General features: G+C 43.9%; 1 protein-coding gene across 1 annotated transcript; it reads left to right on the forward strand.

Annotated features, from left to right (window-relative positions):
- Positions 1-221: 221 nt before the first annotated feature.
- Pm20d1 (peptidase M20 domain containing 1) lies at positions 222-14,586 on the forward strand. The gene is made up of 6 exons (XM_055598232.1): positions 222-407; positions 636-714; positions 2,713-2,784; positions 8,166-8,334; positions 10,025-10,124; positions 12,342-14,586. The coding sequence occupies exons 1-6, from the start codon at positions 301-303 to the stop codon at positions 12,463-12,465; spliced, it is 651 nt and encodes a 216-aa protein (XP_055454207.1). The 5' UTR covers positions 222-300; the 3' UTR covers positions 12,466-14,586.
- The last annotated feature ends 447 nt before the right edge of the window (positions 14,587-15,033 follow it).

The following is a 15,033-nucleotide window of genomic DNA, read 5'->3' on the forward strand; positions in this document are numbered from 1 at the left end:
GCCAAGAAGGGTTTATTGTCTGAAGCTGATGGGACCTATCCAAGATCATACAGCCTAACATATCCAAGTCGGCTTGAGAGCTGGTTCCCACTCATTCTTGAGGCTGCTCAACAACTGTTCCATATAGTCAGATGTGCCCATCCAAGTGGAAACTGCCTCACTCCAGCCTCACTCAGACTGAGCCAGCTGACCTGAGAGTTGAGGATGGGGTGATTGGGGTGGGGTGATGAGGTTTGAGTGCTGAGATCCCTGAGGTGCCTGAAGTAGAGAAAATCAGGCCTCGGCAACAGCAGCCCTATCATGCTGACCCATTTCCTCCTGCTAACCTTGTCCCTTCCCTTTCAGTTTTCCTTCCCTACCAATATAGTCCTGAAAAACCTGTGGCTATTTCGTCCCATTGTAAGCAGGTAACATATTACTCTTCCTCCTCTAAATCTCCCACCTCAATTACCTGCTTCCCAGCCCCATTTCTTGGAGTCATCCCTCTGCCAAAGATACATCATGTTATTAATATATAAGCTGATGTCTCTTGTCCTTAAAGGTCTACAAGATTTAGAAAAGAATGAAATTCTAAGTCTTTCTTTTCTCCATTGCACAGTTCTTCCTGATGTCTAACCATGGCCTTTTTGCTTTAGGTTACTGGAGAAGAATCACATAACCAATGCACTGATCAGAACCACTGCAGCCCCCACTATGTTCAATGCAGGAGTCAAGGTAACATCATCTGCTTCCTCTAGCCACACCTGCACCTCCATTCCTTGAACCTATCTATGGGCTTTCCTTTCCTATTGTGGCTACAGTATGAATAATAGGAAGGGCCAGTTGTCCCGTACCACTGTTCTCTGTTGTCAGTTGAGTAAGCCTTGAGAGCCCCTCCAGTGAAGGTCTACAGCCCATTGAGAGTGTTGGTTACATCTCTATGCATGTGTGGAGGGCAGTTTGGGGGAGCTGGATTTCCTAACCCATGCCCTGAATGCAACTCCTCTTGTTTTATGTTTTCCTAGCACTTAGATCATTTCTACTAAAACATTCAAACCTTTCTACCATCAAAGTTCCGTATCTATTTTTATTTATTCATTTGTTTTTGGTAGTGCTAGAGACCAAGCCTTCTACCTGTTGAGTACTCTACCACTGAGTAAGATCATCAGTCAAGTAGAATCTTTTCGTAAATGTCTTTGTTTTTAAAGATTTATCCACTGAATTTTTTAGCCACTCATTTGGTGGATGATTAACATATGTTTCCCTGTTGTACAAGAGATACTCTCTTGCTACTTATAAAATCTATGATACTTTTTCCCAAAATCTGCCTCAGTACATATAATTTCTATATGAGTCCTTTTTTTGGAAGTTAGAATCAATATTTTGATGTGGTTTGATTGCATAAAGAAAGCATTAAGTTTTCAGTAAGTTGACCCACTTGCAGTTGCACTGGCTACCAAGGGGTGTCTCTTGTTAAAGGACCAAGCCTAGCCAATGAAGACATTGGGCTTTGAAGAGAATTAGACCCACTCATAATCATTAGAGGCCACCATTTTCCTGAAGTACAGTATAATCTGGAAAAAACTAGACTAATCTGAAACCCAAGTTTGATTTGGGTTTGGTGTTTTATTTTGTTTTGTATGCAGTGTTTTACTGTGTAGCCCTTACTGGCCTACAATTTAGTATGGAGAACATGTTGGCCTAAAGCCCACAGCTATATACCCACCTCTGCTTCCTGAGTATGCTACCACACCTGGTCCCCAAGTTTAATATAAGTGAATAATGCTTCCAAATTTATTGGCAAAACAAGCCTGACCCAGCCCAGATTATCTTCACCAGCTGCTGTTCAGAATAGTCATATGTGTCTGCTTGATCACAAATATATTAGTCCTGTGCCCTTGCATTTGACCTGTTGTTTTTCTCTACATGCTGGTTGCAAGGTACTTCATTTCATTCTTCTAGAACTATGCAAGTAACGTCGCCCTGACAGCTGGAAAAGCAGAGGTTCAGTGAAGTAGCAGATGGTCAAAAATCACACTGCCAATTTGTAATATGCCCAGGATATTCCTGTACCTGGTGCTTTTTGGCATCTCCTGTACCTGGTGCTTTTTGGCATCTTACCAGTTCAAAGAAAGATAAAGGAAATATCCCTCCATAGCCTATCTTCTCCAACTATTCATAAGTTCAGACAAAAAATATATATATATATATATATTTTATATATATAAATATATATTATATATATAAATATATATTTATATATATAATATATATATATATGCAGATTTTGTAACCAGATACGCAAAACAACCACCACTGTTGTCCTTTGAGGGATTAAACCCTTGAGACCCTGGGTGTTCCACCACACTTAAGCACTAATATAACAGAATTGGCCACGGTGTCTTGGTAACATGCACACAGATGTCTCCCAATGGCACAGAACAGAGTTGCTTGTCTGGGCAATTTCAGGGAGTATAGTCCTGCTCTGAAATGCTCTATGACTTCTCCAGGACCAAGAAGTACAAAGATCTCACCAAAAGCAGAGAGCCTAAAAGTGAATATAACCACTTTTAGGTTGAGGGCCAAGAGAAGACAAGGGCAGATTCCAGATTAAGCCCTGGCTTCTTAAGCCAGAGCAGCTGCTTCTGCTCCTTCTGGTGGTACTTTGTGTTTCCTGGGCAAGGGCCAGCTCTGGAAGATGTGTTCAGGCCAGGTTTGTGCTTCTCTTTCTAGGTGAATGTCATCCCCCCATTGGCTCAGGCTACAATCAACTTCCGAATTCACCCTTCGCAGACAATGCATGAGGTATGTACTTACATTCCAAAGAGCAGGTCCAGCATCAAGAAGTAAGACCACCAATATCATGTTTTGTTTTTGTTTTGTTCTGTTTGTTTTTTTGTTTGTTTCAAATGTCCCTGTGTACCAACTACATAGGACAGGAAACATCTGGCTTGAGAAAACTTGGAGTCTAAGTCTAAGAAACAAATACAAATGGATGATAATGATTTAGTAAAATCTCTATAGTGGACTTGCTGTGGGCTTGGCACCATCCTTAGGCAGACAGATGTGTGCACTCACTCATTAGCACTCACACCACTCAGTAAGGCAGAAACCAAGCCATCCTCACTCTGCTAAGGAAAACTAGGGTGGTGAGCAACTGAGCAGTTCAACAGCAAGCCAATGAGTACATATCTAGCAACCCAGCTCCAGGGGTCTTTCCACAACTCTTTGCTGTTGCTGTAATAATCAGGGGTGAACAGAGTCCACAGGACCACTGCAAAGCCACCTTCAAGGTCACAACAGTCTTTTTCTTTAATAGAAATGTGATCTGGGTGTTAAAGGACCCTTAAGATGTTGCTAAGAATAAGATGTTAAGGCAAAAGAGTAGGATAAGTAAAAAAGTAAGTGGATTTTGAGACCAGCCTGGGCTAGAAACCTTGCCTCAAAAACAGTAACAGCACATATGAGCAAACTAAATGAACTCAGCAGTTTGTAGTGTAGATAGATAGATAGATAGATAGATAGATAGATAGATAGATAGATAGATAGATATAGAGAGATAGATAAGGTAGACCAGGCTGTGATGATTCAGAGTTTTACCTGCCTCTGCTCAGGAGACAGAGGCAGGCAAAACTGAATTCTAGGCCAACCTAGAATATATAGCAAGTTCCAAGCCAGATGTCTTAGTCAGTATTCCATTGCTGTGAAGAGACACCATGACCACAGCAACTCTTATAAAACAAAGCATTTCATTGGTTCTTGCTTACAGTTTCAGAGGCTTAGTCCATTTTCATCATGTCAGGGAACATGGCGGCATACAGACAGACATAATGCTGGAAAAGTAGCTGAGAGTTCTACATTTGGGTCCACAGGCACGAGAAAGGGAGAGATCCTGGGCCTGCCTTGGGCTTTTGAAACCTCAAAGCCCATCCTGTGTAACACACTTTCTCCAACAAGGCCACATCTTCTAATGCTTCTAAGTAGAGCACAATCCCTGATGACCAAACATTCTGATATATGAGCCTAGGGGGGATGTTCTTATTCAAACCACCACACAAGACAAAGCTATGTAGTAAGACCTTATCTCAAAATAATATGAAAAGCACAGGCTGGAGAGATGGCTCAAAGGTTAAGAGCATTGACTATTCTTACAAAAGTCCTGATTTCAATTCCCAGCAAGCATATGGTGGCTCATAACCATAAAGATGGTTAAGGTGCCCTCTGCCAGCATGCAGGCAGGCATGCGTGCAGAATACTGTATATATAATAAATAAATAAATCTTAAAAAATCATATGAAAGGTAAGGCAGAGAACAGTAGAGAAAGACACCCAACATTGGCGTCTGATCTGTATGTTATACATGTAACACACACACACACAAAATAATTACAACAAAAGAAAACACCAAGAAGCCAGACAGCAGTGGCACATGCCTTTAATCCCAGCACTTGGGAACCAGAGGTAGGCAGATCTGTTTGAATTCAAGGCCGGTCTGGTCTACAGAGTGAGTTCCAGGACAGCCAAAACTACACACACACACACACACACACACACACACACACACACACACACACACAAAAACAAAAAAACAAACAAAAAAAAAAACTTGTCTCAAACAACAACAAAACAACCACCAAGAGGTTCACCCAACAGCTGGCAGATGGATAATACATTCTAGAATACAGTAGGGACTCTGGTCTATATTCACAATGGTCAGACATACCCAGATTTCTACATGTTGGTTTTCAAGAGTTCTTCCCATGTGTCCTTGTACAAGTGGGAGGTGCATACATCATAGACTCAGGAGTGGGTTATCAGCCTGCCCAGCCTTGGGGAAGGGGACTGAGCTCAATGTGAATCCTGGATTCAGTTGCTTTTCATCAGGTGCCAGCCTTGTCCTCTCCCTGGAGGCTCATAGGACCAGGAAATCACTCAATTTCCTCAGCTGAGCTTTCCACTGTTTTTTTTTTCCAGCCCATTCCAACTCCATTCTTTTCTAAAAGCTGTTTTCCACCTGTGAGGGCTTTCATCTCCCTGATCCTGGCACTGTCCCCACCTAACCACAGAAGCCTTCCCTCCTGGTCTATCTGATGATGCCTCTGGAATTCCCTGGACTCATCCTGGCCACCTGCCCCACTGACAGATGGAAAGTCTCCATCCTCTAGAAAGCTCAGAAGACCTGTTTGTCCTGGCCACTCCTCTCTCTTGCCCAGGGGCCACGTGCTCAGAGCTGCATGCTGGATCCAGTGGGAACACAAGTGGGTGCCACAGTTCTCTTCCATCTGCACCTACTCTTGCCCACAGTCTAGAGGGAGGCCGCTAAGGTCACACACATGCTAGGTGAGGGCCCTTAGCTAAGGCCTTGCTAAGTTTCCCAAGCTGGCTTTAAACTTTTCATCCCTCTGCCTTAACCTCCAAAGAAGCTAGAATTACAGACCTGTAGCTTCGGACCCAGCTAGACCTTCTTCTAAGGACTTGGAATAATAGTGAGCAAGAGATTCCCATTCTAATGGTACCTGTGGTCCTGTGAGAGGGGACAGCAGCAAGCAAGTAATCAAATAAATGAACAAATAGTAAGGAGTATAAAGTAACTGGCTGCTGTGTCACACACACAGTGATTATGGAGTAGCAGTGGAGGACATAAGTGGAGTTAAATGCAGTGGCAGTGATGTATTAGCTTGGGCATATTGACATGTTTTGTTTTTTGTTGTTATTGTTTGTTTTTGTTTTAAAGAGAGTCTCACCATGTAGTCCCCAGTGGCCTGGAACTCACTGTAGATCAGGCTGGCCTTGAAAGCACAGATCCTTCAGCCTCTGCTGGAATTAGAGCTATTCCACACCCAGCCAGGACAGGTCTTTATCCCTGCCCTCAAGAGGTTGATACAAGATAGTTAGAGGCCACTCGGGGCCATAGAATTGTCTGTTTATAATAAAGAGACACAATCTCTCCAACAATAATTAGAGGCACAGTAATGGAACTAGAAGGAGGGACTCCCAATGGGGAGAGAGCCCTCCACAGTTGCTGTAGGCCATGCTGACCTTTTAGTTCTCTGTCTACACATTCCCACATTCTGTGGTGCTCACTTTTATGTGTAGAGATATTTTTCTTTTACACAAGAGTTAACGTTTGTTGAAGGTAAGAACACTGGCTATTTAAATTTTGGTCAGATCTTTACGGTTGTAAGTTCAGCTTCAATCCAGCTATATAAGCTGCTACTGGAAAACCCATGACAGGCTGTCACTCAATATATACTGTCATGGTTGTTTGTTTGTTTGTTTGTTTGTTTGTTTGTTTAGCAACCCGATTACGAATATCTCCCTTGTGATGAACTTGAGGCATGTTTCCCTGTAACACCTAACCCTATTCCCCTCTTTCATACTGCTTACACTGCACTGAGTAGAATGTAGTACTAGACACATCACAGACAAGAAGAAAAATCAGCTCCTGGTAACAAGTGAACAAGCAAAGGCATGGAGAATCTCAGAGCACACACCACGGTGAGTCGTTATCCAAAGGACATTTTTACCATGCCTCATTTTTCTGTTTTTGTTTTTGTTTTTTTCAACCCATCCTTCTCCACCCTAGGTAATAGCTCTTGCTTCTTCTCTGTCAGTCCATATCCTCTCTTCAAACCCAAAATCCCTAGCAACAGACTGTGCACCATAAGATAAATGCTTTTCTGATCCTCACTTCAGATTGTTGTAGCAATACATCTGATGGATACTCAGCCCAACATTCCTAACTGGCTACAACAGGAAGACAGCACCTCACTAGATTGATTCTTGTTGGGTTTTGTTGGTTCTTGTCTTTTATGATCCAACATTTATTACTTTTTATTTGTTCAGTACTGTAGATAAGGGAACAAAGCTGGCACAGCCTCTGCCTTTGAATCAGGCTCTTACTACAGGGAACCAGTGTTCATATCTTCTTCAATTTCTAGAAGACTGAAAACTCTGGAGTGACCTGAAGCAAGAAATGTAGGCACAGCCCTATCTACCTCAAAAGAGATGGCTTAGGAGCCTTTTCCTGGGAAGAGGGATGTGTGAAGATCACACACACACACACACACACACACACACACACACATATATATACATTTAACATATTAGGCCTTGAACCTAGGGCCTTGTGCATGCTATGCAAGCATTCTGCCATTGAGCCATATCCACAGTGAATTCAGTATTAACTGAGTGAGAGTATTGGGAATACTAGTGCTGTGGTAAAACTGAGTTCTGAATGAAAACAAGTTCTTATAACCCTCACCCACTCCCTGAAGGGCATTTGCTTTGATTCTTATGGTGATTCTGAGCTAGAAGTGGGAGCCTTCACTGATCTCTCCAAATGCAACTTCTAGGGATCATTGGCCTAAAATGAGTACTCCAAATAATGTCCTCATTGGGGTGATCTCCAGCTTTTAGACATAGCCCTTTCAAGGACAGCAGCAGCTTCAATCTAACCACTGATGGATCAAATGGTTGACATTGAGCTTTTCCTTGTTTGGCTGACTGGATTGGGGGACCACTGTAAGCTCCTGGTCCATTCCCTCATGTGACCTGAGCCTCAGGGGTCTGACCTGCATCTTTTCTGGGACCAGAGTTTCACTGGATTCCCCCTAAGTCACCTCAGGCTCAATTTTCTGGAAGTTTTCTTGTGGTCCTTCTCAAGAAAAAGAGGCAAAAGGGAAAACTTCAGCTCTAGCATTGTACCCCTGATTTTGTGTGTATGCCGAGCTCATCTTTCTGACTCAGTGTATTTGATTACAAATAGGCCTCAGCTCAAACAAGGAAAAGTAAGTTATGTGGTGTGGCCCTATGGTGACCTCTCTCAGACACTCAGGTTGGAGCATGATTATCCCTTGAGATGGCTGAGATTCCCATCCTCCAGTCTCTTATACTCTACCTAAACCCATAGCTCACAACCCAAAGGACAAAACAATTTTCAGATTATCCAGTTTTCCATCTGACTCCTAGCTTTATGACAGTCCTCCCAACACTTAGCTGAATTCTGCTATGCTTTCTAGGAAGTGCCAGCTCTTACATCATCTATAGCCAGGGTCCCACTGCAAAAATAAACAGCCTTTTCTCTGAACTCCAGAGTTCTACCTTGCTGAAACAAAGGGTCTGAATTTGGCGCTTAGCTTGGCAGATCAATGAGAACTATAACCCTCTTTGCTTCTATACTACAGGTCCTAGAACTTGTCAAGAAGACCGTGGCTGATGACCGAATCCAGATGCGTGTGTTGAGATTCACTGATCCCGTGCCCATCAGCCCCTCTGATGACCAGGCCTTGGGCTACCAGCTGCTTCAACAGACCATAAAATCTGTCTTCCCAGAAGTCAATATCGTTGTCCCTGGTAATGACTTCATCAGCTGTGGCTGGTGGGTGGTGGTATCTGGGACCACTTCCTATCTGACACCCCTTTCTTTCCCTAATCCCAAACCAGCCATTCATCCTGGAAACAGCTGACTGCTTCTGTCCCTGGAACTGTGTTTTCCCCTTGGGCTGGAAGTAAGAAAGCAAACAGGAAAGGAACAAAAACAATAAATTAGGTCAGTTGAGTGTGGGTCCTCGCTTAACCTAGGCCAGCAGTGACATGTAGAGGGGGGATCGGCTTAGAATCTACCTTTGCTGGAGGAGTTATGTCACCACCATCCTAGAATAACAAACAGCTCAGCAGCAAGAAAAAGCCTCTGACCCGTGACATTCATTTTGACCCTGTTCTCTTCAATCCCTTTGCATTCTCCCCATCTTCCATCCAAATTTGGCAAATCTAGCAAATCCTAGGGAACTTCATAAAATTTAGACCACCCGGACCTACTCACGTATTCCAGTAAGAATCTGCCTTTCTGAAAGATACTCCCAGAGGATTTTTGTCACAGTGATGACTGAGCAATATCTAAATCTCTGGTCCCAATGTACAGGCATGTGCTGATACGAAAGCTTGTGTCCAGTCCCTTCTATGTAGGTTTACTTGTGGCTTTCTATGAACATCTCGGAACCCTGGCTCTCACAGTCCACATCCTTCTCTCTTGGCCTCAAAGGCTCTTTCCACTCCTTCCATGCCACTGGCCATAATCCCATTGGTAGGATAAGGCTGCAATAGGAGTGGAGAAAATTAACAGGAAGAAATCTACAAAGCACAGAATCAGACCTAGGTACCCACTTGAAATCAGAAGAGGAAAACAGAACAAAACATAAAGTGCCATCTTGAATCATCAACACCACATTTGAATCAATTCTGGGAATACCTTTTCCCAAAGGTCATGCCTATCCAGGGCAAATCTCAGCCCAGCTGGGTGACTTATCTGCCTTCGGGAAAGTGGGAGACCAGGAGGAATTTCCTAGAACTTTCCCAAGCTTTGCCTCCAGGACAAAGCCATCCCTCAGAAGAGGAGACCAGAAGAACATGCTACCCTATGAGGAGGAATTATGTTTTATCTTAGTAAATTGCCCCACAGATGTATCCATTCTTCTGTCCTGAGTGATATGGAGTAAAGGCCAAGTGATCTCTCTAGAGTCTTGATTTCTCAAATGGCAAATGGCTTTGACTGCGGGGATAAGATGAAAGTGCTGGCCTCCCTGGCCATCATAAGACAAGAACAGCTTGGCTTTGGACCACTCCAAGCTATCTCACCAGTGTTTCCAGGGGATTCCACGTTCCTGGTTAAAGCTAAAGTTTTTGCAAAAATTTGAAAAGGAGCACCTTAGACAATAAGAAATATCCTAGGTGCTGGCTGGTGGTGATGAATCCCTTTCATCCCAGCACTCAGGAGGCAGAAGCAGGAGGATCTCTGAGTTCAAGGCCAGCCTAGTCTATAGAGCAAGTCCAGGACAGTCAGAGATACCTGACAGACAGAGAAACCCTGTCTCAAAAAAAAACAAAACAAAAACAAAAAGTCCTAGGCAGATGCTCTTAAGAAGTTACAGACATCCCTCTACAGTGGCCAAGCTCCTAAGTGGCCCGGCCACTCACCCAGTGTCCCCTACTTCACTGGTGGGTCTGCTCACATAAAGCCCATTTTCTCATAATCTTCCCTTTCTAGGCATTTGTATTGCGAATGCAGACTGCCGACACTATGCCAACATCACCAACGGCATCTACCTGTTCAACCCCGTGTTCCTGCAACCTGAGGGCTTCAGTAGGTAAGTGGAACAGGATTAAGCAGCAAAGCACAGAGGAGGTATATCTGATCTGTCCCTTCCCATTTTGGTGACTTACAGAATAAAGGAAAGGCAGATTTTGACAAATTAGATTGTCATCATTGGCCCAGGAATTGTGGGGGTAACCCCATGCACACCCCTCTTTTAAAAGAATAGCAGGTGACTGGTGAGAACTTGTTGAAAATAAGATCCTTGGGTAAAGCTGTATGTAGTGACCTGTAATCCTAGCACTTAAGAGACTGAGACAAGGGGATGGCCATTAAAATTTTTTTAACATTCTTTTTTTTAGTTTTATTTTATTTTATTTTATTTTATTAATTACACTTTATTCACTTTGTATCCCCCCATAAACCCCTCCCTCCTCCCCTCCCGGTCCCACCCTCCCTCCCCCTTCTTCACGCATACCCCTCCCCAAGTCCACTGATAGGGAGGTCCTCCTCTCCTTCCTTCTGATCTTAGTCTATCAGATCACATCAGGAGTGGCTGTATTGTCTTCTTCTGTGGCCTGGTAAGGCTGCTCCCCCATCAGGGGGAGGTGATCAAAGAGCAGACCAATCAGATTATGCCAGAGGCAGTCCCAGACATCAGAAGAAGAAGACAACAGGAAACAACCTAGGAACCTGCCACAGAGGGCCTCTAAAAGGCTCTGCCCTGCAGACTATCAAAGCAGATGCTGAGACTTATGGCCAACTATTGGGCAGAGTGCATGGAATCTTATGTAAGAAGTAGGAAATAGTAAGAACTCCACAAGGAGAGCAACAGAACCAGAAAATTTGAACACAGGGATCTTCCCAGAGACTCATACTCCAACCAAGTACCAGGCATGGAGATAACCTAGAACCCCTGCACAGATGTAGCCCATGGCAGTTCAGTGTCCAAGTGGGTTCCATAGTAATGGAATTTTTTTTTCTTATTTTTTGAGTGTTTTGCTTTCATGTATATCTGTATACTGTTTGTATGCATTGTCCAGAAGAGGGCACCACAGAGCAGGTGGTTGCAAGCCACTAGGCTTCAAATCCAGGTCCTCTGAAACAGTGCTCTGAACTGTTGAGCCATCTCTCCAGCCCCATGGATTGTCAAGTTTAATTCCAGCTTGAGCTATGTAGCAAAATCATGTCTCGGAAGGGAGGAAGAGAGGGAGGGAGGGAGGGAGGGAGGGAGGGAGGGAGGGAGGGAGGGAAGGAAGGAAGGAAGGAAGGAAGGAAGGAAGGAAGGAAGGAAGGAAGGAAGGAAGGAAGGAAGGATTACCCATAAGTAGTCTTTCTCACTTTGGGAAAATGCTCACCTTGATAAGCAAATATATATGAGTTCAAAGTTGGACATCCAAAATGTGAATATCAATTTTAACTGTCATATCTGACTGTTTTATGGTTTCTTAAGCAAATTTGGACCTTTGAAATTTGGGGAGATAAGTTTTATTTAGCCTTCTGCAGTCTATCACATCAGACCTGACTTCATCACAGGTCACTTGAAGCAGAATGGATGTGTTTGAATGTGATCTTAAGGACAGCATCCATTAAGCAAGGCATGGTGGCTTATATTTTAATCCCAGTGCAAGGGAGGCAGAGGCCAAGTTCAAAGCCAATCTGGTCTACATAGGAAGCTCTTAAACAACCAGTACTACTTAGAGAGGGCCTGTCTCAAACAAACAAACTAACAAAAAGAATAGCATTCATGGTTTGGGTGTTTGTTTGTTAAAATTGAGGGTAAGTGACCCCTCTGTTTCCTATCATCTTTGCACTTTGTACAAGGGTGAGCATGAGATCTGATAGCAGGGTTCCTAGGTAAAGTACAGACTGGAGAGGTACCTTGAACTGTTGTTGCTGTCCCTTAAACCTAATGGGCACAACCTTCGAGAAAACTCTAGCCAGAAAGAGAAGAAGGAGGAGGAGGAGGAGGAAAAGGAGAAGAATTAGGAAGATAATCCTCCCAGAGGAGAAACAGACCTCAGAAGAGTGGATAAGTCCCCAGAAGTTTAGTCATCAGTGTCCCCACTGTCCTTGTACATGAGCACAGGTCCTTGAGAAACAACTGCTATGTCACACATCAGCTGACAAATGACTCTTCTCACCTTTCCCCCATGGAAGGCCAAAAATGAGTCTATCAGGGGATGGAAGAGGCAGAAAGGGTGTTCTGTGACAACTCAAATGCTATAACCTTTGACCCTTATCTCCTCCCCCTGAATGTTTCTTCCCTCAGTATCCATGGAATCAATGAGAAAATCTCAGTTCAGAGCTACCAGAACCAGGTGAAGTTCATCTTTGAGTTGATGCAAAATGCTGACACCAACACAGAGCCAGTTCCTCATCTGCACGAACTATGAAGCAAGGATCCGGCTGAGCGAGGAGTGCCCAGCACTGCGCCAGGACTACCCTAAAGGGAGAGAACGCTGATACTGATGGAAGGCTTGATAGAAAACATCTTGTCATGCAGAGCTCACCTGCCTCCTCCACTCACCAGGGAATGAGCTCCATGGAGAAGAGGAAGATGAGCAGAAACTGGCCTGTTAGCCTCTGGATGTCTGTGTTCTTCCCCTGAGTGGCATTCACTGCCTTCTGGTCTGTCCTGCTTGTTGGTCTCTCTCTTGTTGGTTATTTAACTATTCCACTTTCCCAGCCTGACTTAGCAAATGTAGATTTTGGAAAAATCTCAAGTAGGTTTTATCTAGATAGAATGTTAATTTAGGGTGCTTGAGCTGGACTGTCTTCTAGAATTTCCTTTCTCCTGTCATTTTCTCTCAGACTTTGGAGCTGCCTCTTGGCCTCTCCTTTTCTGCCTCTGCTTCCTTTTTCCATTCTCTGGTTCATTCCACATCTGGAATAAGACTCAGTCAAACTGAGACACTCTCACAATCACAGTCAGTCAAATAAAGGGGTTGGGGACTGTAGCATCAGCTGCTCTCTGACAAGTGAGCTTGAGGTAGAAACTTTGAGAGAACACTATAACTACTGGTACCAGAGGCTGGGGCCTGAAAAAGTAAGCTGCTGGCCTTGGGCTCCTGGGACTTTATTCAACCCTGTTCCTGCCACCTGCACTTGCTGCTCCACCCCAGGAGGCACTAATCCATTGAAGCATTTTGCTGGCACAGCCTATGGGGCTGAGCTCCCAAGAAAGAAACTTTCACTCAAGATCCAGCTTCCCACTGGAGCCCAGAACCAGCAGAGCCCTGGCCCTGGCGTCATGTCCTGTTTCGGGGAAGTAAAGGACAATAAAGGGGGTGGCTAAAGGTTTTCTTCCCTGGTCAAGACAGGCAAGGGGAGGTAGCCTCCATTAGAGGATAGCAGAACTCCTGTCTTCTCTCTGGACTCTAATCCTAGGCATATTTGAATCTTCCCAGTAGCTGCCAGGTGGGGGCGGGGGAGAGGGCATTGGAAAGCAGCATTTCTTGACTCAAGGCCAAGATCTGTGCTTTGTGGGTCACAAGGGAGTCAAGGTCACAAGAGGAGATACAGAAATGGGACTTGAAAGACTCCATCTTTTCCCTTCTCCAGCCAGGACAGTCTATGTGTACCAGGGCTTTGATAGTACTAGGTTTCCTTGACAACTCCTCAGTAACCCCAATTCTCCCTCACTCCCGAATCCTTACGTTCCTCCTGTGGATGTGAACTGTTCCTTGCAGCTTGGACTTAATTGTCACTGTTAGAAACAGTGTGGGAATTATTCAAGCTTTTTTGCTATTCCTGCTAAGATTCACATTCCTTCCCTCACTCTCCCTTTCTGGCCAATTCAGTACTTATTCAGTCTTTGTTGGAGGGCAAGCTTAAGAAAAAAAAAAAAAAAAAAAAAAAAAAAAATTCTTCATTTTTGTGCAGAGCCCTACAAAGTAGTTTTATACACCTTATCTCAACCCTGTAAACATGCTACTGTTAGTCCTTCCTACAGATGGGCTCCATTCTGAGTGGGCTACACATCTAGCTGTAAACAGTTATGGAAACCCACATTACCTGGCTCCCAAACTCACCATTATTCTCTGATCCGACTCACCACTGATTTCTTATTTAATCCTCATATCAACTTCTGTGGTATGTGTGTACCCCACATTTGTATGTTGTAAACTTAATCATATAAGAAAAGTATTCAGAGGTGGGAAACAGAGCCTTTATAGGGCTATTAGGGTTAGACAAGGCTATCAGGGCTGAGCCCCATCTTTGACTTACTGATAGCTTTTTAAGATGAGAGTTTGAGAAGACAGATACATTTAAATTGATTTGGACATTGTACCATGAATACATATGTCAAAATATCACACAGTACCCCATTATAAGAGAAAAAGAGAGCAGAAGACAGACAAGTTCATACATGCATTCCTACATCTTGCCATGTGAAGTCCTGTGCCATCTCTACAGCAAAAAGACCCTTACCAAGGAGCAAACCAGTGTTCCCCACATGATTTTAAAGCTCCAAAGCTGTAAGCCAAAATAAACCTCCTTTCTTTGTAACTCAACCCAGTTTGTAGTATTGTGTTCTTGGAAAAAGAAAACAGTAACACAACTCGAAAATGCTATTGCTCCATTTTATAAATGAAGTCCCAGGCTTAAAAATCCCAAGGTTGCCCAAGGCCATTCAGGTATTAAGGACAGGGTCTCTATGAATTCAAAGTCTATGCTAATAGTTCTCCCAAAAGCCCAAAGTGACAGGATTCTCAAGGAGCAGTTGTAAAACTAAAAGGAGGTCCTGAGTCCCCAAGCCCTGCCTCCCCCCCCCAAGAAACTGTGGGGTGTAGCTTACTGCTTGTGACTCAGGGAAATACACAGAATAAAGATTTCCCCTCCATCTAGAATTAGTTCCCCACTCTAGCTCTGTTCCTCTGGCTGACCTCTCTTTATTCACACCTCTCCCTGTGTCTGCCAGCACTTCCAACTCCCATTCTCCAGGTTCAGCTCTATGGAGG

The sequence above is a fragment of the Psammomys obesus genome, unplaced genomic scaffold (assembly GCF_907164565.1).
Source record: "Psammomys obesus unplaced genomic scaffold, mPsaObe1.curated_primary_1811, whole genome shotgun sequence".
Taxonomy (NCBI): domain Eukaryota; kingdom Metazoa; phylum Chordata; class Mammalia; order Rodentia; family Muridae; genus Psammomys; species Psammomys obesus.

Coding starts and splice junctions, on each gene's coding strand:
- Pm20d1 (XM_055598232.1), top strand. CDS start 301: ATGCTGACCCATTTCCTCCTGCTAACCTTGTCCCTTCCCTTTCAGTTT. Junction 8,335..10,024: donor AGTCAATATCGTTGTCCCTG/GTAATGACTTCA, acceptor TTCCCTTTCTAG/GCATTTGTATTGCGAATGCA. Junction 10,125..12,341: donor CAACCTGAGGGCTTCAGTAG/GTAAGTGGAACA, acceptor TTCTTCCCTCAG/TATCCATGGAATCAATGAGA.